The sequence below is a fragment of the Littorina saxatilis genome, linkage group LG11 (genome assembly GCF_037325665.1).
Source record: "Littorina saxatilis isolate snail1 linkage group LG11, US_GU_Lsax_2.0, whole genome shotgun sequence".
NCBI classification, from domain to species: domain Eukaryota; kingdom Metazoa; phylum Mollusca; class Gastropoda; order Littorinimorpha; family Littorinidae; genus Littorina; species Littorina saxatilis.
Window position 1 is genome coordinate 20,934,838 of NC_090255.1, and position 27,709 is coordinate 20,962,546.

Below are 27,709 nucleotides of genomic sequence, written 5' to 3' on the forward strand. Positions count from 1 at the left end.
ATGGTACTTGCCACCCGCGGTTGCCTCCCATTAGTGGGTGACTACGTCACCATAGGTGCCTACCACGTGATAAACATCAATCGACTTCTATCACTTGAGACTGACGGTCGTGTTTTGGCTTTGCTCTGGCTGTTTTGTTGTCTGCTGACACCCACCGGCCACGGCTCCCGTCTTCTTGCTGGCTTTGCAGCTGGTGAGATCATTCCTTTATAGTCTTTGACTTTTTGTTGTTTTCTGCTGAGAATTTCTTACGTCTTTTGGACTTGGAGTTCTCAGTGGTTGTTGGCTTCCTCCTGGTCGCCATTTTCGCTAGCACGTGGCTATTTGCTATGTCGATGTTTTCGTCCGTACTCGGACGCTTAACGCTTTTGTAGCTTGTTGTTTAGCTGCCTTTGGCGGCTACTACGCTTGTGTTAGCTTCTTTGCTTGCTTGCTTCTGAAATGTTTGCGTCCGTCCGGACTTGGTTAATTTCAGAGTTGTGGCTTCCTTCTTGGTCGCCATTTTTCGCTAGCACGTTGTTGTTTGCTATGTTGATTTTTTCGTCCGTACTCGGACGCTTAACTCTTTTGTAGCTTGTTGTTTAGCTGCCTTTGGTAGCTCCTACGCTTGTGTTAGCTGCCCTCCTTGCTTGCTTCTGAAATGTTTGCGTTCGTTCGGACGTTGTTAGTTTCAGTTGTTTGTTTATTTTCTCTCGGCGTTAACATGGCCGTCAATGAGAATTAGAGGGAGCTAAGGCCGAGGGTTAGGGCATTGGGCCCTGCTAAGCCATAATCCTCAGCATCCTCTTCTTTTTGAAGAACTCTGTCATTGTAGGTTTGGTCACAAGAATAACATTTCGTTTTTCTGTGCCGATTTCTGCTACGGACGATTTGCCGTCTGGCTCTCAGTCGTCCGTCTTTGCCTCTAAGGCTGTCGTTTTACTACTGTTTCGGCTCCAGAGTCTAGTGCTCTGGGGTCTACTCTTATCTCTTACTTATTTCCAGAGATAGATACCCTCGTTCGCGAGGCTATGCCGCGGTTGGACATCGTCGCCAGCTCTGCCCCCCGCCTGGGGGTTAGGCGACGTTCTCTCCTGGGCGTCTTTTGATGCCTGTGCCTTCCGACTCCGGGTCTTCTCTTGACCAGGCGGCTGGCCGCCGTGACGTTTCTGGACTGTCCCTGTGGGGACCTTCTTCTTCGCTTCCTGGCCGGCATTTGTTGCCTTCCGCTTGCGGTAGCGCAACAGTGCATGTCCCTCCGGGGATCCGGTCACAGCAAGGTTGGTGTCCGCAGCAGCCGTTTACGGCAGCTGCGCTTCCGGTTCCCGGAAGCAGAGGTTCACCGGCTAGTGTTCAGACTACGTTCACGTCCGGCTCGAACCTCGCCTTACACCAGCAGTCGTCCGCGACAGCTGGGCTTCCAGCTCACGCAGGAAGTAGAGGTTCACCGGCTAGTGTTCAGACTACGTTCACGTCCGGCTCGAACCTCGCCTTACGTCAGCAGTCGTCCGCGACAGCTGCTTCCGGCTTCGGCCGGAAGTAAAAGGTTCACCGGCTAGTGCACAGGCTGCTGTCACGTCCGGTTCGAGCTTCGACTTACGTCAGCAGTCGTCCACGACAGCTGCTTCCGGCTTCGGCCGGAAGTAAAAGGTTTACTGGCTAGTGCACAGGCTCCTGTCACGTCCGGTTCGAGCCTTGCCTTACACCAGCAGTCGTCCGCGACAGCTGGGCTTCCGGCTCACGCAGGAAGTAGAGGTTCACCGGCTAGTGTTCAGACTACGTTCACGTCCGGCTCGAACCTCGCCTTACGTCAGCAGTCGTCCGCGACAGCTGCTTCCGGCTTCGGCCGGAAGTAAAAGGTTTACTGGCTAGTGCACAGGCTCCTGTCACGTCCGGTTCGAGCCTTGCCTTACACCAGCAGTCGTCCGCGACAGCTGCTTCCGGCTCACGCAGGAAGTAGAGGTTCACCGGCTTGTGTTCAGACTACGTTCACGTCCGGCTCGAACCTCGCCTTACGTCAGCAGTCGTCCGCGTAAAAGGTTCACTGGCTAGTGCACAGGCTACTGTCACGTCCGGTTCGAGCCTTGCCTTACGTCAGCAGTCGTCCGCGGCAGCTGCGCTTCTGGTTCCGGCCGGAAGTGTAGGTTCACCGGTTAGTGCACAGGCTGCTGTCACTTCTGGTTCGAGCCTTGCCCTACTTCAGCAGTCGTCGGCGACAGCGCCGCTTCCGGTTCCGGCCGGAAGTGTAGGTTCACTGGTTAGTGCACAGACTGCTGTCACGTCCGGTTCGAGCCTTGCCTTACGTCAGCAGTCGTCCGCGGCAGCTGCGCTTCTGGTTCCGGCCGGAAGTGTAGGTTCACCGGTTAGTGCACAGGCTGCTGTCACGTCCGGTTCGAGCCTTACCCTACTTCAGCAGTCGTGCGCGACAGCGCCGCTTCCGGTTCCGGCCGGAAGTGTAGGTTCTCTGGTTTGTGCACAGACTGCTGTCACGTCCGGTTTTGAGCCTTGCCCTACGGCAGCAGTCGTACGCGACAGCTGTGCTTCCGGTTCCGGCTGGAAGCGTAGGTTCACTGGTTAGTGCACAGGCTACTGTCACGTTCGGTTTGAGCCTTGCCTTACGTCGGCAGTCGTACGCGACCGCTGCGCTTCTGGCTCCGGCCGGAAGTGTGGGCTCACCGGTTAGTGGACCTGCTATGGTCCCATCCGGTTTGAGCCTAGATTTTTGTCAGCAGTCGTCCGCGACAGTTGCGCTTCTGGCGCTTGTCGAAAGTATAGGTCCTTCGGCTAGCAGACATGTCGCTGTCCCTGCCGTTTCGGGCCTAGGGTTTACCTATTGGTTACCGGGCTTCAGCCATCAGTTTGTGCAGCACCAGCTCTGGCATGGTGCCTCTGTGTCTGCTGCACTCTCGGCTCCTCCCGGTGTTTCCGGTTCCATTCCCGTCGCTTCCTCTTGGTCGTCGGTGATGTGGGACACGGTTTTGCCCTTTGGGCGCAAGACAAATTCTTCTATGTGGAAATTGAAGCCAATAAAATTTGAGTTGAGTTGAGTTGAGTTGAGGCTCCCTGCCTCAGGCGGATTGGCAGCTACCACACACTTCGGTGGTGGGTTCTGCCGATCTCCTCACTTCCTGTGCCTTCGGTCTTCGACGCCTCTCATCCTCCTCTTAGTCAGGGGTGAGGTTGGGCCGTTGACCGGCAGGAAAGGGCTTCAGGCTCCGGCCTCCCCCGCTCAGCGTTCGTCTCGGGCTCTTATGGCTTTTAGCCAGCCCCTTCGCTTACCACGTCGGACTCTCGTTCGGTTGATGGTTAGCAGACGCTCTCGGGGTATTCGTCCCGCTTCAAGGTTGCTCTTGAAGCGGCGGATGAAGTCACTTCCAGATCTTGCCCGGAAGGGGTTTATTTGTCGAAATTGCGTCTGCAGATGCTTTTTCGATAAGGACTGGTTCCCAGTCGGCGAGAGAGAGGGAAGGCTACGTCCGTTTTAAGGTTTCTTTTTTGGTGGCCGTTTTAACTCTCTCCCAGCTTTGCCAAACCCTTGTCTTCCGGCAGCGGCTGCCTCTAGTGCCGGTTTCTTTACTGTCCTCACGGCCAGCTATAGAATTCGCACGGGTTTGGTTTGCCTCTCCTGCGCAGGCTTCTTCTTTCGGGCCATTAGCAGCTCAGAGGAAGTTACCTTTGCCCAAGACGTCCCGGAATTTGCTGTCGTCTTTTGCTCTTCCGCGTGCACCTTTGCTGGTCACGCCGGAACTCCTTCGGCTTTGTACGAAGCCTTTGGGGAACGATTTCAGTCCCTAGCTCTCTGAGCGGACTCTCTTCCCTTCGGAGGAAATGGGCAGACAGTTTTTGGAACTCGCTTTCTTTTCGGAGACACTCCTTTACGGAGCCCTTGGTGACCTTTACACTCAGTAAAGAGCAGGACGCAGGGGACGCTTTATCCACCTTTGCTAGGGTGAATTTAGAACAAAGGAGGTTGTCCTCTCTGCACATTGTCCATTCGGTCATGTACAGACGGGATTTGTTTCTCTCCCATTCCTAGCTTTATGCGGAATCAACGAGAAACTCCCTTAGTTCTTCACCCTTGGTGGATGGGTCTCTCGATCTTCGGCCTCCCGGCTTTAGAGGTCAGGAGGTAGGAGATAGAGACTCATAGGGACCTTCAGGTCTCTTCCTTAGCTCTTCAAGCTTTGAAGCAGCAAAACAGGCTCTACTGAAGCAGACTCAGCCCTTTCAGGCTAAGTCCTCAGCTCAGGCTTTAACCGGAGAGGTTGTTCTTTCTCAGACGTTTTAGTCTGGGTTATTGGAACAACAGCCGGCCTTAGGGCATCCGGGTTTTGTAGCCTCAGCTGGTGCAACAGCCATTCCTCCCGTTGGCGGTGGTGGTTGTTGTTTGCTCTTATGGACTCGGTCCTAGTGGGTCTTTCGCCGAGTTTGACTCTGTCTTTCTCTAGCGATCTGACTTGTTCTGGTGTTTCGTCCAAACTTAAGGTTTACTTGAGTTGGCCTCGGAAGTTACATTCAGATTTTCCTGAGTTTGCATTGGTTTTGGCAATGCATGGTGAGGAGTCATTCTTGTGGCCTATCACTTTTCTCAGCTTTGTTGGCTAACCCTCTCCTTTTGGCAGAGGTCTAGTTAATGTCCCGGGTTTTCTTGGTGCGGGCTTTAGTCCAGCATCTTTTATGGCCGGTCTACGGGCGTTATGGCTCTCAGCCTTAGCCCGTGTAATAGTCTCCTGCCTGGCACGGGCTACTACGGTCCCCGTGTCTCTAGAATTTGTGTCTTCCTCTTCTCCCTCATCCCGACATGAGGCGAGTCGGGTTGACTTCCGGTGGGTTGGGTTGCCTGTTACGGTCACCCTTCTACCACTTGCAACTATTACGGACGCTTGCCTGTTGTTTTCCGTGTCTGATTCTCGGTTCTGAGGTAATCAGACGTGTTTGGCTTTTCAGCCAGACTCAGGAATTTTATGGGCTCGGTCGGCCCCGAAATTTCTTCGGGCCCTTCTTCTTGAGAACTCTCGTCCAGGGAGTCTTAAGGCTGGTTAGCTTCACGGTTTTCCGTTTTTCCTTTCCAGTCTTGTTTCTGTTTTGGGTTTTTGAATTTCTTTCAATTACCTACAAGCAGACTGCCTTGTGAACACTCTGACTTTAGTCATTTCAGTTAGAGTCACCGGTCACATCAGGCTTTGGCCACCGTGATCTCCGCTTTGCTGGCGGCTTACGCTTTATCGTAGGCCGCTGCTTCCCCCGTTTACCTCCCTCTATGCTTCTGCATGGACTGGTAGCGGACTTCTGGTGACCGTCTCTTTTGAGATTTTATCTTTGAGTTGGACTCTGGTATCTTGTACTCAGACGTCTCTCTCTCTTTCTCGGAGACAGGTCACTCCTCTCTGGAGCTGACTGTTATTTCTCCGGCCTTTCGGGCCTCTCTCCATCCCAAGGTTTTATACTTTGGCATGATTGTCTTACGGTCTCAGTGAAGGTTGGTGCTTTTCATTTATGAATGGTCAACCTTACGCTTGGTCGTTTCCAGGGTTTTTCTGGTATTTCCTTCCAATAGTAAGGGGGGGGGGGGGGCAGCTTGTCTGTCCCTCTACTCGGCTCGGGTTTATTCAAGACTTGAGCCCTTTCTGGGCTGTTTTTATGGTTCAGGAGATTGGAAGAAGTGCTGAGCACAGCTTACGGGCTCTCTGATGTTGTCTTTCGCAACTTTTGAGACATCGCACCATCATCAGGATGGTTCTCGGTCCTTTTTCCTGTCTGTTGGCAGTGGGCCAGATCCTGTCAGGGGTTAGAGTGAGTTTGATTTCTCTTTCTCATGGGGCCCTTCCTGACTTTTGGCAGCGGGCCAGTTTTTTGTTGGCAAGGCTTTATTTAGAGTGGCTTGGGATCTTCTCACCACCCTTGTTAAAGCTTTCCTTTTTTTATTATATTTAGTCAAGTTTTGACTAAATATTTTAACATCGAGGGGGAATCGAAACGAGGGTCGTGGTGTATGTGCGTGTGTGTGTGTGTGTGTCTGTCTGTCTGTGTGTGTGTGTGTGTGTGTGTAGAGCGATTCAGACTAAACTACTGGACCGATCTTTATGAAATTTGACATGAGAGTTCCTGGGTATGAAATCCCCGAACGTTTTTTTCATTTTTTGGATAAATGTCTTTGATGACGTCATATCCGGCTTTTCGTGAAAGTTGAGGCGGCACTGTCACGCCCTCATTTTTCAACCAAATTGGTTGAAATTTTGGTCAAGTAATCTTCGACGAAGCCCGGACTTCGGTATTGCATTTCAGCTTGGTGGCTTAAAAATTAATTAATGACTTTGGTCATTAAAAATCGGAAAATTGTAAAAAAAAATAAAAATGTATACAACGATCCAAATTTACGTTTATCTTATTCTCCATCATTTGCTGATTCCAAAAACATATAAATATGTTATATTCGGATTAAAAACAAGCTCTGAAAATTAAATATATAAAAATTATTATCAAAATTAAATTGTCCAAATCAATTTAAAAACACTTTCATCTTATTCCTTGTCGGTTCCTGATTCCAAAAACATATAGATATGATATGTTTGGATTAAAAACACGCTCAGAAAGTTAAAACAAAGAGAGGTACAGAAAAGCGTGCTATCCTTCTCAGCGCAACTACTACCCCGCTCTTCTTGTCAATTTCACTGCCTTTGCCATGAGCGGTGGACTGACGATGCTACGAGTATACGGTCTTGCTGAAAAATGGCATTGCGTTCAGTTTCATTCTGTGAGTTCGACAGCTACTTGACTAAATATTGTATTTTCGCCTTACGCGACTTGTTCCCCTTCTGCTCGGCCCGAGCTCATGTTTCCAGGGCCCGGGCCTCCTCCTCGGCTGTTTATGGTCTAGGAGGTTGGATGACGTCCGACACTTAGCTTACTGGCTCTCAGTAGGACGATGCCTCTCCAGTCCTTTGAGTGAGTTTGAACTCTTTTGATCTTACCCACCACCTTGTTGGAGTTATCTGCTATTATGTGATTCGGAGTAAGAATATGTAATTTAATCGAAAATTTTTAATTAAATTTTTATTTGATTAATATACTTACCCGAATCACATAGGTAATTTCCTCCTGCCTGCCCCGCTTTATAGTTTCTTAGTATTCTATAAGTCGATTGATGTTTATCACGTGGTAGGCACCAATGGTGACGTAGCTCACCCACTAATGGGAGGCAACCGCGGGTGGCAAGTACCATGGTGCTGTCACTTTTTTAGTTGGGGTTGCTTCCCTTATACCTAGACGGGTAGCTTTTATCATACCTAAGCATCTCGAAGTGTGTCAATGCTATTATGTGATTCGGGTAAGTATATTAATCAAATGAAAATTGAATTAAAATTTTTCGATTAATAAATTTGTAATTTTGAATGTATGCGTACGTATGCATGTTCATGTGTGTGACTGTGTGTGTGTGTGTGTGTGTGTGTGTGTGTGTGTGCGCGTGCTTGCGTGCGTGCATGCATACTCTTCCTGCAAGTTGGTCTTCTACCAGTTTACATGCAACTTTTTCTCGCTGTTTACGTACTGCATGTAACGTTTGATAAATCAGTATTTTAATTTCTCTGATCTGTACAGGTAGAGAACTTCTGCTCAGAGGTGGAGCTACAGTTAACGAAAATCCCAAAACACACAGCACAGCGTTGGATGAGGAACACTGGAGAGTATGCTGTGTGGGCGGACAAGGAATTGGACATAAGGATGCACCTGGCTCGGAGATACCTTGATGCAGTCTCCTATTTGCTGGTTGGTTACCACTGCATCGTAAAAATGCACACACTTTTTAACTCTGAATGCTCTTTACAGTACCCATTGTAAAAGTAATTAAAAGAAGTGTAAAAGTGAACTTTTCTGTTTGTTCAAGGAGTGGCAAGGCCAGAAATAAAAAACAAACTGGGGTCTAACATGCTTATTTCCAAGATAATGACTGAAACTTAAGTATGGTGTATCTCACTGTTCCACAAAACAACTACTTAAGAAAGTTCGAAGATTTTGTTCTTGATATGTAAACATATCAACAACCAAACATTCAGACCTGAAGAAGAATGATAGAGGACCAATATATACTTAGCTGCACCCAAATGAAAGCATTAATTCCCGAGTAATTTCATTCAAACGTATCATGCCAGTTCAGGCCGTTCCCTTGACTATCTGGATCACCTTTCGGATTACAGGGATCACGTCACCGCCACTAAAATAAGGGTACCCTCAAAATCGAAGGGACCAATTAAAAATCGACGAAAAATCACAATAGGCAAAAGTTTTCGACTTTTACATACGAGAAGAAAATCAAGTAAAGTATCTACCAAGTACATTTTGTTTTGTTTACCTAGCTTGCGTATTTCGTGTGCTATGCTATTCCAACTGGTGCAGGTGTCGACCGCATGAGCGGTCATAAACGTGCGTTTTTGCGTCATCTTTGAGGGGAATCATGACAACGATCGCTGTATTTCAACATGACTAGATGGATTGCTTATAAACTTTCAGAATATGTTGCCACTATACAAGACGCACTTCGCGTAAAGTGTGGGATTGTCACAGTTATTTATTCAGATGTTACGTAATGTTCCGAAAAAGTTGTTAAACCCGTCATGGGATTGTTCCCTCTGTGTCAAAAAAATTCATTGTTGTGTTGTGGTTTACACATAACATATGTTGCCTAAGAGAAAAGGGTCACTTAGTGTTGTGCTCTTGAGAACATATTTGCATAATTCTGGTAGGGAGCAGCAGGCTCTGCAGAATGTAATGTAAGCGCCTTGACCGATGCAAGCGAAATTTGATCTGACTGATTGCCCTCTACAAAGTATGATAGAACATCTGATTGACACCTAACCATATGAATAGGAGATTTGAGGCATTTAAGCGAACTTTGACCTATGTCCGACGCCTAATGACATCCATGCACGTTTTTTTTTGTTTTTTTTAATGCAGCGATCGGTTTTGCTGACGCGACGTTATATGGAAATGTAGCATCGTCCATCAAGAATAGATCAAAGGCACCAGATTCGCTCCGCTTATTTATCATTGAAAAATACTCTCATTTCTCTTTTCGTTTTTCTAACCAACATTAGTAGCTTTGGATAAGCCGGTAATTGACCTTAGATTAAGCAACATTGTGTGAGTTTTTGACCGATTTACCTTCTTTTGTCTACTAAGGGTTTGAATACCAAAGAGTCATCCGGACGGTTCAACCCCTATGAGGCTCTTGTCAAATTCACTCAGTTCATCAAACTCTTAGCAGACAGGAGACAAGCTCAGCAGATGCCGGACCTTCACGCCTTTCTTTTCTGGATAGAGATCTTCACAACTCTTGGTTTATACCTAGTTGACAAGTGCTCAGGGTGAGAATGATATTTTGTTGATATTCATAAGACATTGGCTGTGTGGTAATTTACACAAGAAAGAAATCTTCCCTAAATCAACACTGAATCAACGAACAACAGCTGAATGGGTTGCAAACGTTTGGATCTTTTTCTCTCTCGTTTTCTCTGTCTGTCTTTGTCTGTCTCAGTCTGTCTTTCTGTCTGTCTCTCTCTTTCAGACCTGTTTACCCTTACGATTTTGGCGTAATTTATTACGATTTTCTGCAAAAAATACGCCATTCCGCTATCCGTGTCAAGACTACGATTTTCACAAATAATAAAAATGTAAAAAAAAAAAATTTATTTTTTTATTTTTAATTTTTTTATTTTATTAATTCACATGTTTGGCATTGGTTTTTTTTCAATGGCAAAATGGGGTGAAAAAGCACAGGACTGACCAGAGATCATGTCTGTCTGATGAGACGCTGGAGAGCCTTATTCTAGTGGTGAAGTCTCGCCCTCACTCATTCGGCAAGCGCAAGTACAGTAGAGAAGCGTTTGACACACTGAAAAAGGCCTACTACGAGCAAAAGAAAAAGAATCAGTGATGCATGTGCTTTTGATGTGATCTTCTTTGAAATTATGATGACTACAAAAACTGACTGATGTGTTTTGTTTGTGAATGATGGATATATGTGCATGATTGCGTTTCGCAGACACAGTTGTCATGTGCGTTGTAATTGGCGACGAATGCTGGATGGTTACTATTTTTGTGCCAGGATTACTATTTTTGGGTCTGCTCTTTCTCTTTATTTCTGTATGTCTGTCTGTCTGCTCCGTGTCAAATTGACCACATGTACACATGTCGTGTCCCTCCCTCCCTGCCTCCTGGATTCCCTCCCATACTCTTCTCTTGTGAAACCTGCATGTCAGTCTGAACCACTGACCACTAGGAAAACATAAGTCACGCTGCATACACTTTCTTTTTTGTCTGCCTTGTCTCTCTCACTCTCTCTTTCTCCTTGTGACTCTCTCTTTCTGTTACTCTCTCTGTTACACTCACTCTCTCTGTCTCTGTCTCTCTCTCACTGTGAATCTCTCATTCTCTTTCTTTTACTCTCTCTGTTACTCTCTCTCTCTTTCTCTCTCTCTCTCTCTCTCTCTCTCTCTCTCTCTCTCTCTCTCTCTCTCTCTCTCTCTCTATCTATCTATAAGGAGATCTCTTTGTGATTTGAAGGAAAAGACTCATTTCAGTCCGATTTACCGTTGAGTTGAGGATGTAGAATTATTTTGATGTCAGCGCCAAAGTCACATCAACAGCAACATACCCGCAGAAGACAAACTGGAAAGTTAAATGTAGCCTTGAATATGGCTTTAATTGTCACAAACAACATTAATTAATAACATTGTGTTAGATATATTTTTGCAGTTTCTTCTGCAGAGATTAGTTTTGTCCTGAATTCTTTTTTTCTTTTTCTTTTTTTCCTTACACCTGTTCCTTGTTCCGGTGTGCTCTCACGCCGCCCCGTCCCTGCACTCACTGCTCCATCCACATCTAAATTTCGTTCCGCTGTCAGACTTGTCGATTTTACAGACGCTCCAGGGAGGGATGTCGGGTCGTTGCGGTAGGCTACCCTCGGAAGATTACACTGCACTTCTGCTGAGTCACTTCGACGGTGTTCAGTAGTGGGTCTGTCCCGAGCTAACGGACGCAGCCCACTACCTACAGGGATGGGAATTGTCCGCTGTTTGGCGGATTTTCCGCTTTTTAAAAAAATTTTCCGCCGAAAAAAAATCGCATTTCCGCTTTTTTTTTCTCAGCCAAAAAAAAAAAAAAAATTTTTTTTTCTTTTTTTCTTTTTTATTTTTATTTTTTTTTTTAAAGTGAAAATGGCGTAAATGCGTTGGGTGATTGTTTTTTCGTGAAAAAAAGTCGGATTTCCGCCGGTTTTTTTTTAATTTTAGCAGTAGAAATTCCTCTTTTTTCGTATTTTAGTGCGAAATATGTAGTGTTTTACTTTCAGCCGTTTTTACAATTTTTAATTCCCATGCCTGTACCTACTATGCCCCATACAAACGACATTGACTGCTTAAGTCGCGGGGCCAGACTGAGTGAGCGTCCCCTCCAGAGAGCAGACCACCACTACGTCCTTCCGTCCCTCCGTCGACCCCCCAGAACGCCACACGTCGAAGACTGACAGCAGAACTACTTTTCAAGGAAAGAAGGAACAGGAACTGAGACCAAGTTCACCATGAGAGCTCCGGGCATGAAGGGCCACAAGAGCCAGGACAGTTAATTATTTTGGATGATTGATAACATGATGATGATGATGATGATGATGCTATGGATTTCCAATTTGGTTTGAGACTACGTGAACGGGCAGCTCTTTACGCTTACTTTCATAATATAACCTGGCGTCAACCAGGCCCGAGAACTGCTGTATCTGCGGTGTTGGTCAGGTAAACAGAACCTGAGCACCCTCAAAATCGCATTCGTTAAGTGAATGACACTCGGCTGTGTGATCCCAGCCTTCCCATAGGAACCATAGCACTTCCACTCTGGGTAGGAGCCGACCGTAGCCCGAAAAACCCACATGAAGGATGGGATTCGAACCCACGACCTCGATCCCGGCCCGCAGCCCGATGCGCTAACCACTGCGCTACGGGGGCCGGTTGTCCTGAATTCTTAAGGCAGAGTTCTTCTCGTGAAAACAGTTTTGCTCACCATCTCGGATCTGCCCCTGATTTTACGTGGGATTGAAGCATTTTTCTATTTGCTCACACACCAAAAATGAACAGTCTGGGTGCTCCAAGTGGATGTATCGAAGTGGAGGGATGGTTTGATCTCAAACATTGGCATCAGAGCTCGTTATTCACTTTGATAAATGATTGCTTTTGGAGCAGCATCGCGCGTTTGCCTCAGTGTTAAGGGGCACAACTCTTCCTCAACCCATACAAATAACAAATAACCAAAGGGAAGTAATCCCTCTTTATGCATACGACATGTGTTATGGGGTAAGCGAGAGTTGTACGGAACCTTTCTCCTGGCACCTGAGAAAAGTACAACTCTCGCTTACTCCATTACACATGTCGTATGCATAAAGAGCGATTACTTCCCTTTGGTTATTTGATATCACAACGCTCTTTTGTTTGTTTGCTTGCTTAACGCCCAGCCGACCACGAAGGGCCATATCAGGGCGATGCTGCTTTGACATATAACGTGCGCCACACACAAGACAGAAGTCGCAGCACTGGCTTCATGTCTCACCCAGTCACATTATTCTGACACCGGACCAACCAGTCCTAGCACTAACCCCATAATGCCAGACGCCAGGCGGAGCAGCCACTAGATTGCCAATTTTAAAGTCTTAGGTATGACCCGGCCGGGGTTCGAACCCAGGACCTCCCGATCACGGGGCGGACGCCTTACCACTAGGCCAACCGTGCCGGTTTTAACAACGCTCTGCCTCATTTCGTTTAAGATTCATACTGATAACAACTAAAGTTAATTTCGAACATCGCCTGTTGCAGGTCCCACACAGTCAGTGCCCTGCCAGCGTGTTACTTCCGTAATCTTCACATGCTGAACCTGGTGGAGCCGGGCGGACAGGACACTCTGCAAGTATGGATGGAAAACCACAACCCCAGAGACTCTAACAACAAAGCAAGTCGCAAGTTCGTGTTGGGCCGCATACAGGTGAGTCGTGTGTAGTGTTATGGTGAGGTAGTAGACCCCCTTGTCACAGCAGCTGCTGAAGGTTGTTTGCCGTGAGGTACTGAGGTATACATATCTTAACCGTTCAGAGCTCATCTGGCACCTCATGTTTTCATAGAGCTGCTTGAGATAGGGTGTGGCTGATGCCAATACAGAGTGACGCCAACAACAGATTTATCAATCATCTAAATCAGAGATATTTTATGTGTGAATTGTGTACCCCTTTGAGAAGAAGATGTATATATGTTAGTATAGCTGATAAGTAATGTGTGTGTGTTTTTCGCAGTATCTCACACGGGTCTTGTGCGGGGTCCATCAAGGGGACTTCAGTCTTCTGGGCTATTTGTTGAAGCTGGACAAAAAAGACCCATCTCATTTTCTTCTGTTGGAGCGTGCGTTGGTTGTCAGTCTTGTGCTGCTGCTCAACTGCCGCCTGGAAGGTGTTTCTGAAGAACACCTGGTTCCCATCCTTCGGACAGTCAAAGGAGTGTGTGAAAATGTGCGTGTCTTTGTTGATCGGGACATATTACTTAAAAGCAGGCCGTAAGAAAGCTATAAATTGAGCAATGTGTGCAGTTATGAGAACCCACACCTTTGAGGCACACTTACACACATAAACATACACACACACAAACACAAATATGCGCACACACAAATACACTACACACACACCCACACACCCCCCCCACACACACACCCCCCCCACCCCCCCCACACCCCACACACATATCGATGTAGTGGAAGTAATATCTTTTAAACTTTACAACAAAGCCTCAATCGTCATACCCAGGTCAAAGTTCAGATCAACAAACGAAAGTAAATATAATTTTCTCAGTTTTGGTTTGTTTGTGGGTTTCTTTTCCCCTTGTAACTGAATCTTTGAATCTTGTGTGGCTTATACTCTCTGCTGACCCTCATGTGTGATTTTTTTTTTTGGGGGGGGGTGCGTAGGGGGGTATTATTATATCCTGAGCTGGTTTTATTTCTAGGACACTGAGCTTGTGTGATCATGCAATCTACTTTTCCTAGGGGAGTTCACTTACTAGGCATGAGACATTACTTTTGCCTTGGCATTCCTATTGTTTGTGATATTCCCATTGCTCTTTTGTATGATCCCAAAACAGACACAGGGTATGCCAGATCGTTTGAAATCTCTTGCTGACAGCTTAAGAGATGCTCAGGACTACAGTCACGTCTTCAAAGCGCTTGAAAGTACACTCAAGGGCATGGGTGAACAACTGCAGTTTTACCGCTGGCACTGGAAGGAAAGAGGATCTATGCCGCAAGTGGAACGAAAGCCAAATATCCCACAAGGGCCGCTGCCATCTCTGGAAATGGTTCTGAAGAAAGAGACAGGAGAGGGGCAAGGACCTCAGGCCTCAGAATCCATACAAGATGGATTGAATCAACAGGCTCAGAACGAAGACGTCCAGGAAGAAGACGAGGTTGGTATTTTTTGTGTTTCTTTGCAGGATCAGCCAGAAAATGCAAAGCAGCAGCGTCTTCAGTTGCATCAGTGGTTGGTTTTTTTTCTAGAAGCGCGGTTCGCTTTTAGCTTGCGTGTGCAGTAACTGCAAATCAGCACCGTTCACGAATTGTCCATGGTCTTCCTGGATACTATTTTTTCTCGTTTATCTGCAACAGTTTATATAGCACGAGACTTTTGCCACCCGAAGAAAGGGATTTTGTTTTGCGGAATGTTATTGTCGTCTCGGAAAGGGAGGAGAAAGGAAGAGGGGGTATCTTATTACCTACCTGTTGTAACTCATCAATATGTTCTCAGTAGTGTTCAAGATTTGCTGTATTCAACTATAAAACCAGACATACATTGTCCAGTGGAGACAATTTTCAAACTTATAATTATTGTTTTGTTTTGGTGATGTCTGGGATCCTATATCGTTATGATATATTATGTGGAACCTGCACATATTTGGAACTTTTCTGTCTTTTCAGGAAATGGTCAGTGCAGAAGAGATAGCAAACCTGAAGCAACGACTGCTTGACAGGCGTGTCGCCAATGCCATTTTTTGCTGGAAGGAGTTTGTGAAAAGGAATAGGAAAAAGAAGATTTCAGGAGATCGAGACTTGGACATCATGACTCTTTTCCCTCTAAACCCTATCACAGAAACCACCTGCGGCATTTGTGGAGAGAGTTACGAACAAGCTTCAGTTGATGAGATGGAGATACAAACAGAGGATGATTTGGAGGATGAAGGCATGATTCCAGCTGTTTCCAAAGCAACACGTGTCACTCAAAGACAGGAACATGAACATTCGTGGGAACATCTACAACAGTACACTGAATACCAGGAGTTTCGTGAAGTATGCCAGCAACGAATCGCAAGACCACTGCATGACGCCGGTCACTTCTTCTCAAACATCCAGGTTAGGCCCAAAAAAAAAGGTCTGTTTACGGTAACATAGGCCAAAAAAATAGGGTCGGTAGGTCGGGATTTTTTTTTTTCTCCAAAAAACCATATTTTTACGTTATTCTTGTTTTTTTGTTTTTTTTCTGCCCCCAAATGCCAAAAAAAAGTCTAGGGTCGCGCGAAAAAAATAGGGTCGGTCGGGTTACCGTAAACAGACTATTTTTTTTTTTTGGCCTTAGTTTTAGTCCCAGCCTGGACCATACATTATCAAGATCTTGCCATATTCTTTCAGGCTGGTAGATCGAAGAAAACAGGTGACTGTCATTGTTAAAGTTGTAAAGGCAATAATACAACTTTATCTGCATGCTCATTATAGTGAGCTTGACATAGTATTTGTATAAAACAATGGCGGTATGAATGATTTAGTCCTTTTGTAGCTACTATTTCTAAACTAGTCCAGTCAAATGCCAAGAGGCATAGCCAATAAGGCTTGTGCATGAAAACGTTAATCCATCAACCAATATCATCCCTTTTATAATGAGAAGATGCGTGGTAGTCTGTATAGACGTTGGTTTGGCTGTATATTCCTGAGCATTATATCTTCACGTTACCAAAACATCTCTATCAACCTTGTCCACCCATCGTGTCAGTTTTATTTCTTCTTCTTCTGGCTGCCACTTTTTTAAATGCTCATGCAAGAAAATACCGACTGCTGAGTTCTACATTACCTGACAAATAAAGATTAATTGCAATGTTGACGAAAATATGACAGTTCGAGACGGTCATTGTTCTAGCACTAGTGGTCGAGCTGAATAATGACGGTTAAGATCTGTTTCAAATGTCATACTTTGGTCAAAAATGCGGCAATCCATTTTAGTTATAATTCTTCTTGTTTTTCATGTCTAAGCGCGCACACCTTCAAAAAAAATCTCGGCCAGCCACCTCAACATGAGTTTTAGTCAGCCTCTGACATTACATTGTTCTAAGAAGGTAAATCCAATATTTAATCATACATTGCATGTTACAGATTGAAAAAAAAGCTGCGCTGTACAAAGATCATCCTCACGAATTTCACAGCTATGAGAAATACAAGAAAGTTAGGCAGGCAGTTCAGCACACAATTGCCAATCAAAACTGGGGGGAACAAGAAAGCCTCTGTCAACAAGTTGCAGAACTTCAGGACATACTCACTGACAGAAAAGTGAAGACTATATTCCACAACATATTCAACGACAACGAGGTTAGTTGCTGTTCACATCACCCTGCCTGTCTTTTTTATGATTGTGTTTTTGGTGTTAATATGGTTCTGTGTGTGCGTTCGCTCACATGCTCGTGAGCATGTATTCTATTTGTTTGTTTTGTTTTGTGTTGCATGTGATCCCCGTTTCCGTGGCTATCAAGTGAGTGCAAGTGTTTATATTTCTCGTTACTTGAAATTACCGTCAACATTTTAATTCTGTCAAGTCAGTCCTTAATTATCCGAAATTATATGTAAACTCTCTAAGATGTTGTCAATAAGATGCTCTAAAATGTTGTCAATAAAATGTGATACCGAGTATAATTAAAGATAGCACTGTATTGAAAATAAGGACTTTTTCACTTCTGACATTGTTAGGAAACGCTACCGTTGCTGAACTTTGGTTCAGTTTTGTGTGTTGCATGTAGTTGACTTATTTGTACTTTGTGGGAAAGTACCGATATTATATTTTGTAAACACAATATTTATGTTTGGACGAGAATGCAGGTGAACTTTTCTAGCCCTGTCAAAACAAGTTGTTTACCACGTTGTTTTGAGTCGTGGGTTCGTGGCGTTCGCTCGGATTAAGTGCGTCGGCACTTTTGATGTACGTCACAGAGAATGTCACTATTCTAGTCCATGGACAGTTCCTCTAATTTTAGTTGTATCATGTTCGGTCTGGAATATTCTCGAGATTGAGTATTTACTATATAGGCCAGCGCGATTTGTATGTTAAAAAGGCTTCTACTTTCACTTTGAGTTCTGCTACGATGTGCAGTTGAATGTATGGAATGCTAAATAAATCCTCGAACTCAATTTGACGAGTTTTTGTCTGCTGCTGTGAAGACGGGCCACGTAGAATAAAAGAACACAACTATATGACGTTTGAGAACTTGTGGCAATCTCAAGTGTCGTGTAACAATTGGGGTCCAAAGCCGAGATCAACGTTTAACGCCAAGTGTTTTCCAGCAACAAAGACCAGTGTCAAGACAGTCACAGGAGGTAGCCATCAATCGGGTGTATCCTGAGGGATCAGTATTGGGACTACAGGACCGTGGATTCGGTGCGACTGTGTGAAGAGTTTAGTAATCGCCGCAGCTCGGTCGTGAGCGACGCCGGAGTGTATCGGGATTACAGAGGTTAGCTGCCGTTTGGACGAGGACTTCGTCGCGGAGCTAAAGCATTAATACTACGAAATACGACTGAGGTACGTCGTGTACGCATCATGAGTGGAGTGCGCCTTCACGTTAGACGAGGAGGGTGACCAGCGACGAGAGAAGCATCGGAGGTGTAGTAGAGACTGTGTTCTTTTAGAAGACTACATTCGTCTACGTTCGGGGCTGTGAAAGAATACAGACGAACGCACCGGAAAAGGACCAGAATGGCTGAGTTCTGGGCAAAAGGAGTTGAACTGGGACTGAAAGGCAAGCAGCTGACGGAGTTCGTCGAGTCCCAGACACGACTGCTAGCGCAGCGTGAAGAAAGACAAGCGCAGCGTGAGCGTGAAGAAAGACAAGCGCAGCGTGAGCGTGAAGAAAGACAAGCGCAGCGTGAGCGTGAAGAAAGAGAAGCACAGCGTGAAGAAAGAGAAGCACAGCGTGAAGAAAGGCAAATGGAGCTGAAACGCTTAGAGCTCCAAATAGAAATGGAGATGAAGTGCTTAGAGCTTCAGACAGAAATGGTGCGTGTTCAAAATGAGCACGAGGCACCACGCCAAAGAGATAACCAGCAGCAAATGCTACACAGGGCACCGTTTGACTGGGGCAGCACTTGAGGTCTACACTAGACTCTCAAACGATGACGCCAGAGACTATGATGCAATGAAGGAAGCTCTGTTGCGTTGCTACCACTTCACTGAAAGGGGCTACCGTCAACGCTTCCGCGAATGCCAGCCATTGTCTGGAGAGACACCGAGCCAGTTTGTGGAGCGCCTGTCGTCATACCTGCAGAAGTGGGTGGAGTTATCAAGTGAAGAGCAGTCATACGAGAGTCTGCGGGACTTGATCGTGAAGGAGTAATTCCTTAATGCCTGCCCGAAGGACCTGGCGACCCGCTTGGAAGAGCAAAAACTGCGGGGTTTGAAGGACATTACTGATGCTGCTGAGCGTTATCTCATTGCTCATGGAAGGACCCTGGGGACGTCAAAGCCAACGAAACCTTTCCAGAAGAGCGGAAACGAGGGAAACCAACCTGTCAAGGGACAATCGGAGTCCGCACCATCATCCAATGAAGGGCAGAACATAACATGCTTCCTTTGCAAGGCCAAGGGCCACCGAGTCGCCAATTGTCCCCAAAAGAAAAATAACGGACATGACAATGACAAAGCGCAAGAACATCGACGGAGATATTACGACAACAAGAGGCAAACGAGTGGCTCGAACCAACAAGTATGTGCGAGCAGCGTCATACTTCCAAGGGCTGCCGAGCAAGTGGCTACACCATCGGACGTGGAAGAATGTATATCTGATGGCCAGCTTCTACTCGCCAATGGCAAGTCAATCTCTGTCGTCGCCAGCGCAGCTGTGTCAGTGTCGAACATGCCCGTGTCGAAGGGATTTGTTGAGAAGCAGGTAGTGACTGTTCTCAGAGATTCGGGCTGCAATGGGGTCATCGTCAAAGAGGATCTGGTGCCAACAGAGAAGTTCACTGGTGACTTTAAGTGGACGCTCATGGCTGACAGCAAATGCGTGAAGGCACCAGTGGCAAAGATCCAGATCGATACTCCATACTTCACCGGAGAAGTTGAGGCCGTCTGCCTGAAGAAGCCCTTGTACGATCTATTAATTGGGAACATTGGGGGTACGAGACGTCCAGATGACCCTGATTTCGAATGGAGAATGGGCTCAGCTCAGCCTGCTGCTGAGGAGGAAGACCCACTGCCATTCGTGAATGAATATATCAGCGAACTGTTACGAGATGACAGAGCCACTGTGCATTGTCGCGACCAGCCGCAGGTTGTAAGCGCTGTGACGACCAGAGCCCAGGCGAAGAAGAACAAAACGACTACGCCGCTTAGTGTCACCAACAGTTCTGCAACTGCTGATTCAGCTACAGGAAGCTGATTCGACCTTAACAAAGTACAGGAGTCGTCCTGTCAAGGAGATGACTAAGGGCGAAGGCACTGTGCACTTTGAGGTGAAGGCCAAGATCCTGTACAGAGTGTTCCAGCACGCGAGAGTCAACGATGGGAAACCATTACGTCAAGTTCTGGTGCCTCAACCACTTAGGCGCCAGGTGATGGAGGTGGCCCACGACTCTATTATGGGAGGTCACCTGGGTGTCAAGAAGACATCCGACAGAATCCAGGCTGCGTTTTACTGGCCAGGACTGCATACAGATGTGACTTGATTCTGCCGATCGTGCGATATTTGCCAGAAAACCAAACCTCGAGGAAGGGTCCCGAAAGTGCCGTTGCAGAAGATGCCTTTGATCGACCGACCTTTCAAGAGGGTGGCCATTGACCTCATCGGCGAGATCAAACCGCCAAGTGAAGAGGGTCATCGTTGGGTACTGACCCTGGTAGACTATGCAACCAGGTACCCAGAAGCCGTGCCTCTGAAGAAAATTGACACCGAGACTGTTGCCGAGGCACTTGTGGACATTTTCAGCAGAATTGGGGTTCCTGAAGAGATCCTCACAGACCTGGGGACACAGTTTGTCTCTGAATGCGAAGAGGTCAACAGGCTGCTGAGCATTCGTCACTTGACTACGACAGCCTATCACCCGATGTGCAATGGGCTGGTAGAAAAATTCAATGTGACGCTGAAGTCCACGCTGAAGAAACTATGCAGTGAGCAGCCAAGGCAGTGGCATCGCTACATCAATGCCTTGCTATTTGCATACAGGGAGGTGCCACAAGAGTCCACTGGATTCTCCCCGTTCGAGCTGATGTGAGAGGCCCGATGCAAATACTAAAGGAATTGTGGAAGAAAGATGTGGACACACCTGAAGTGAAGAACAGTTACCAGTACGTGTTTGAGTTGCGAGAGAAACTGGAGGAGACTCTCGAGATTGCTATAGAAAACTTGAGAAAGTCTCAGGATAGCGGAAAGCACTACTACGACCGCAAAGCCGTAAACAGAAAGTTTACACCAGGTAACAAAGTGCTGATACTGCTTCCCACTGATTACAACAAACTACTGATGCAGTGGAAAGGCCCATACGAGGTTGATGCCGTGGTAGGGATCAACGACTACAAGGTGAATGTCGGCAAGAAGTCCAAGATCTACCACGCTAACCTCCTGAAACTGTATGTGGAGAGACCTCCGGAAGCAGTACAGGTCGCAGCAATTGTGGAAGAACCAGCCGAACTAGACGAGTTCGATGGTGAGGAACTACTGGAGTTGGGAGACCTCCACAAGAAAGAGGGAGTGGATGACGTCAAGCTAGGACCTGACCTGACAGAAGATCAGCAGAAGGAGGTGCATGATGTTATGGGCGACTTCACCCATAGGTTCTGTGATGTTCCAGGCTCTACGTCCTTGGTCGAACATGAAGTCCACCTCACATCTGACGTTCCCTACACATGTTGTAATGCGCTTAGAGCCAAATATTTTTGTTTTTTGTGAGGGATAGGCGCAATATAAATGCACTTTATTATTATTATTATAATCCTTGAAGAAGGACATCGACAACATGTTGAAGATGGGGGTCATCCGTGAATCATCATCCCCTTACTCATCTCCCGTTGTTGTTGTCAAGAAGAAAGACGGCACAAACAGGGTATGCATTGACTTCAACGATCCAAAACTAATTTCATCTTATTCTTCGTCATTGTTTGCTTCCAAAAACATATACATATGTTATATTTGGATTACAAACACGCTCTGAAAATTAAAAATATGAAAATTATGATTAAAATTAATTGTCCGAAATCGATTTAGAAACAATTTCATCTTATTCCTTGTCGGTCCCTGATTCCAAAAACATATAGATATGATATGTTTGGATTAAAAACAAACTCAGTACGCTAAAAAGAATAGTGATACAGAAAAGCGTGTTATCCTGCTCAGAGCGACCATTACCGCTTGTCGATTTCACTGCCTTTGCCACGAGCGGTGGACTGACGAAACTACGAGTATGCGGTCTTGGTGAAAAAATGCAGTGCGTTCGACAGCTTGACTAAATGTTGTTATTTCGCCTTACGCGACTTGTTTTTTCTTTCAGAAATGCAAGGACTCAAAAGAACAGCCTCAAAAAGTTACGGTAACACCGGGAACTGAGTTCACTGTTGAAAATCTTCGCCTGAGGAAGGCAGAAGAATGCCTCAAAAGTGGAGAGGAAGAGGAAATGCTTCGTACTCTTGATGACGCACTCCCTGAAGAACAGATTGCATTTCTCCAGAAGAACAATCGTTTTGATATTGCTGCTAAAACGATGTTCCAAGAAGGTGACGTCATATGCTCTTGTTTTTACATTTAGTCAAGTTATGACTAAATGTTTTAACATCGAGGGGGGAATCGAGACGAGGGTCGTGGTGTATGTGTGTGTGTGTGCGTGCGTGTAGAGCGATTCAGACCAAACTACTGGACCGATCTTTATGAAATTTGACATGAGAGTTCCTGGGTATGATATCCTCAGACGTTTTTTTCATTTTTTTGATAAATGTCTTTGATGACGTCATATCCGGCTTTTCGTGAAAGTTGAGGCGGCACTGTCACGCTCTCATTTTTCAACTAAATTGGTTGAAATTTTGGTCAAGTAATCTCCGACAAAGCCCGGACTTCGGTATTGCATTTCAGCTTGGTGGCTTAAAAATTAATTAATGACTTTGGTCATTAAAAATCTGAAAATTGTAAAAAAAAAAAGATTTTATAAAACGATCCAAATTTACGTTCATCTTATTTTCCATCATTTGCTGATTCCAAAAACATATAAATATGTTATATTCGGATTAAAAACAAGCTCTGAAAATTAAAAATATAAAAATTATTATCAAAATTAAATTTTCCAAATCAATTTAAAAACACTTTCATCTTATTCCTTGTCGGTTCCTGATTCCAAAAACATATAGATATGATATGTTTCGATTAAAAACACGCTCAGAAAGTTAAAACGAAGAGAGGTACAGAAAAGCGTGCTATCCTTCCCAGCGCAACTACTACCCCGCTCTTCTTGTCAATTTCACTGCCTATGCCGTGAGCGGTGGACTGACGATGCTACGAGTATACGGTCTTGCTGCGTTGCATTGCGTTCAGTTTCATTCTGTGAGTTCGACAGCTACTTGACTAAATGTTGTATTTTCGCCTTACGCGACTTGTTATCAATTATCTAATTACAGTAAATGGGTTGAAACTATCACTTATATGTAGCATGTTAGTTTCATGTTTTGAAAAATGTTGAGTTGCTTTCTTTCTCCTACAAGTTCTCATCATAGAGGCATTTTATTGTTGGGATGCTGTGAAATAAAAATAATCTCTAATGTCCTTATACGGTTTCGTCCATTACTGTATAACTGCTTCAGTTAATCCAAAAACAAAGAGACTGCCAACGTTCCAAAATTCAGAATCAAAAAACAAGAAAGGTAAGATGTTGGAGCGTTTGTTATTGACAAAACAATGCGTTACATTCACAAATATATCGACACGACGGTCTTTTAAGTGCACAGACAAACAATCTATGTGAATGTAACGTATTGTTTTGCTTCAGTTAAAATACAGTACTTCATGGGCTGAGCTAATCTGTTACAAAAATTCCTTAAAACCTATCGATTTCATCCCCCCCCCCATTCCCTTTATGATCTTGTGTTTGTCTGTCTTTTTTGTTTGAAGATGTTTTTGTTCATAACCTTTGTAAATTTACCCCCACCTTAAGAATTTCACAAATTATTTTGTTCGGTTGTTAACATGAATTGAATTTATTCTGAAAGAAAAGTGTGTCCAATACATGGTTGGCATTAACTATCATGGATAGTAATGTGAAAGAGTATGCTTTTATTTTCAGGTGCCAGGTCTGAGGCTGTCTGGTTGCTGTTGCACAACGGAATGTTTGACATGGCAATAGAACATGCCGAAAAAAGTAAAGACATTGAACTCAGGGCACATTGCTACCTAAACAAGGCTCGTCGGCTCATTCACTCCGAGGTAAATGATTAGACAACAATCATATGCAGAGACTATAAACTGTTTTTAGTTGGGCATGATCACATTCATGCATGCTTGCTTTTCTGGTTTTATAATTGCTACGCAAGAAGGAAAGTGCATTTATCTGTGTGTAGAATTCGAAAACCGGGAAACTGATGTATACACTTATACTACACTACTCACAAAAAGTTAAGGATCACTATGAGAAAACAGGTGCTCAATAAAATCAGTTCTCTACTGTTATTTATTTCTCAGTCAAACCAAATTGTTATGAATTCTTGTTCTGCTGTAAGTGGGCGATGTTGTGTTAGTGGGAACATTGCACGGGATTCTCTACTACTGAGCTTGGTAGCAAAAGAAAAAGCGGAAACTTGCGAAAAAGGACCTTGTTTTGGACCGTTCAGCCCGAACACATTGCACAAGCCACATGGAAAAACCATTATGCACGTGCAAGCACTGCTGTTTATGTGTGAGATGCTGTCACTTGCTTGGCTTTTTGAAAAGACATACCACCAGTATTAGGCATTATCTGACAATGCCTCCACGACGAAAATTGAACGAGTTTGAGAGGGGACGAGCTGTTGCATGGTTCCAAGATGGTGTCCCCAAGCGAGAAGTGGCCAGGCGACTTCACGTGTCCATCTCGGTCATTGTCAGACTGATTCAATGTTTCACAGCCACTGGGAGGGTCCAGGAAAGACGCAGACCTGGGCGACCAAAGAAGACAGCTCCACGTGAAGATCGTCTCATTGAACGACTAGCCTTGCAAACAAGAACAGCCTCTTCCAGCATTATTCGAAGGCAGCTGAGGGTGGCTACTAACACCAACATCAGCCAGCAGACCATACGGAATCGTCTTCATGGGTTTAACCTCCGTTCTCGTCGCCCAGCTGTACGGCCACGCTTAACTCCAGCCCATAGGGCAGCACGCCGCGCCTTCTGCAGACGTCACGAGATGTGGACACGTCAGCAATGGTCCCAGGTCCTGTTCAGGGATGAATCACGCTTCACCCTGAACCACAACGACGACCGACTGAGGGTCTGGAGGCGCCAAGGGGAACGCTACATTGACGCCACTGTCCAAGAAAAGGTGGCCTTTGGTGGAGGTTCTGTAATGGTCTGGGGGGCCTTCAACCTTCACCACAGAACACCCTTGTTTCATGTACAGGGTAACCTGACTGGCCTCCGATACCGGGATGAGATCCTTCGACCGCTGGCTGTGCCTACACTGCAGCAGATGGGACCGCAGGCTGTCTACCAGGATGACAACGCTCGCCCCTACAGGGCAAGGGGTGGTCAACGACTTCCTGCAGCAGTCTGGAGTCAACAGAATGGAGTGGCCAGCATGCAGTCCCGATCTCATCCCGATTGAGAACCTCTGGGATGAGTTGGATCGCAAAGTGAGGAGCAACCACCCCCCTCCCAGGGATGTCCAGCACCTCTACCAGATGCTGCAGGCTAAGTGGCAGGCGCTTCCGCAGAGGATCTTCACCACCCTGGTCAACTCTATGAGGACTCACTGCGTCGAGTGGCAGAACAGCCAGGGCGGTTACACGCATTACTGAACTTTTGGGAGCATCTGAATGCCATGTCTTGTGATTTTAACGACTTTGTGAAATTAAATTTCGATACGTACACACTTTGATAAAATGTACAGACCAAACGATTGCTCGAAATTGAAGGAAATGTTGTATCGTTATCACTAAAGCATTGAATTAAACGTTTGCCAAATACCAACGCATTGGCTTTCTAATTTGGAAAGTTATGAATTTGTGTGCAAGTGATCCTTAACTTTTTGTGAGTAGCTTATTTCAAGCTTATTATGAGATATGCTGACAGACGATGACATTTGTGACAGACAGACACAGATTTTCTCAGTTTTATGAATGCAGATATCATTTGCAGGCAAGCAGTGAAAAAGAGAGCACCAACACAGGGTTTGGCAAGCCTAAAAATACTGTTCCCGAGACGTGGGACAAGGTTGTCAGAGAAGCGGAACAACTGTTGGACGAAGCCCTAAAACTCTTCAAGCAATGCAGTAAGCACAACGAAGCTGGCGAGTGTCTCTTGCTCCTTGCACATCTCAAAGACAAGAACTATGTGGTTGATGCCTTGCAGTTCTTCCAGCAGAAAGGCCATCTTGCCAACTTTGCAGCGGTTCTGGAGTGTTATGAGGTAATACAAGACTTTGTTTTTGTGATTTGTATTTTGTTGTGACCTTGCCTTAAGATTGCTTTTCTTCAAAGAGACTTTCTGTTGGCAGTTTCCAAGAAGTAGAGAGTCTTAAAGATGAATGCCATGACCATTGTCGGCCTAGCATTACATATTCTTTAAAAGGCAGCACAGTAAAACGTATGGGTTAAATTTGGAACTTTCATGGACCACAACCCATCAATACAAAATAGGACATTTTTGTAAAGTGAAGCGTCTATGTATTTTTCAGATGGGTCACCAAAACATAATGGCAGTTGCAAGTCGTGTCACGTTGAGCCGGAACAGATTTTTCTTTAATGTAACATAATTTGCTATAGTGTGCTTCATTTCACCTATATCTGAGGTTAATTATTTGCAGAAAACAGTTATCAAAAAAAGACATTTTCAGTAATCAAGCATTTGTGTTTTGTGCATCCAGACTCTCTACAAGCCTGCAGATCCCAAGGAATGTTTGAAAATGGACAAATTTGCCTGCCAACATCTGCTAGAAGGCATGGATTACTCATCTGAGCTGGTGCTTTTGCTGCTAGATGGAGAGCATTCCAATTCCCAATACCTGCAGTGCCTGCACTTCTTTGGGTTGGATGTGCCAGATTCCAGCTCTTTGACTTTCTACCCTTGCCTCAATCCCAGGTGGCTTAAAATCACAAAAAAGAAGGTGAGTTCACTGCAGTCCTTTCTGCGCATATTGTTTAGTATTGTTGCTGTTCTCGAGCCATTTAATATTTTACTGAAGTTTTTTTTTTTTAATACGATAAAATTATATAACCTTGGCTTAAAAATATATTGCAACACTTTTTGTACCTCCACTTAAAAGATCACAACCCTTTTTTTATTTTCTCAAACTGTCTATTTCCTATAAATCACCTTTTTGGTTGTTTGGATAAATGTTCGAAATGAGGATATTTTGCACAGCGGTCACGTCAAAGCTAGCGAACCGCTTAAATGAGGGTACTATGTTACAGTCACTGTCGGGTGCGAACAGTGTAAAAGTCGCAACTTTTGTCTCTAGGTAAAGCAAATTGACATCGGTGGTTTTTTTTCTTCAAATTAAACTGTGGTCATATCTGGAAAATTTATTCTTCTTTGTACATGCCAAGGTATGGATTTCTATGCAAGTCGAAAATATTCTTCGGCTTTTAAAAATATCTTTTCAGAAATTTCAATCCAAAATTTTAGTAATAAATTTTGATTTAATTAATATACTTACCCAACTCACATATAGCAATTAACTCTAGTTCAGTGCTGGTTACGCTGTACGCATCCTCTTGGTAACAAGGGAGACCACTCTAAAAAAGAGAGTGACCAATCCCATAAGGCCAGACCAACTAACGGTCCGACTTCCGTATGCGCGCGCATACGCCGCCATTTGTATCATTCCCATCGAAGCCCAACTCACTCCTTTTTTAGTCCCAAATACCACCACAGCGGGGAGGCGGGAGGGATTAAACGATGTGAGTTGGGTAAGTATATTAATTAAATTAAAATTTATTACTAAAATTTTGGATTAAATTACATAACTATACCCAACTCACATATAGCAGATTGCTACTAAAGGTGGTGGGTACTTACCAAAATTCAAGCATGCAGGACTTGCCCTGCGGCTACCATTGCCGGCAGCGCAGAGCTGCCATCCTGTCTCAGTGAAGCGATGTCCCTGAGGTAAAAGCTTATGAATATATCCTCAGATCGCCAGTATGCTGACTCTAGCACTTCAGTCAGACGACCAGACCGTAGGACAGCCAGAGAGGAAGCCCATGCTCTTGCCTCGTGAGTTCTGGCAGCAGTGA

At 45.2% G+C, this 27,709-nt stretch overlaps 1 protein-coding gene across 1 annotated transcript; it reads left to right on the forward strand.

Annotated features, from left to right (window-relative positions):
* Positions 1 to 27,709, forward strand: LOC138979504 (uncharacterized). The gene is made up of 15 exons (XM_070352214.1): positions 1 to 193; positions 985 to 1,055; positions 7,579 to 7,746; positions 9,157 to 9,341; positions 12,834 to 12,999; positions 13,304 to 13,516; positions 14,142 to 14,462; positions 14,971 to 15,402; positions 16,414 to 16,626; positions 19,759 to 19,962; positions 21,790 to 22,012; positions 23,566 to 23,705; positions 25,611 to 25,880; positions 26,338 to 26,577; positions 27,608 to 27,709. Exons 1-15 carry the CDS (start codon positions 1 to 3, stop codon positions 27,707 to 27,709), a joined length of 3,141 nt encoding a protein of 1,046 aa, XP_070208315.1.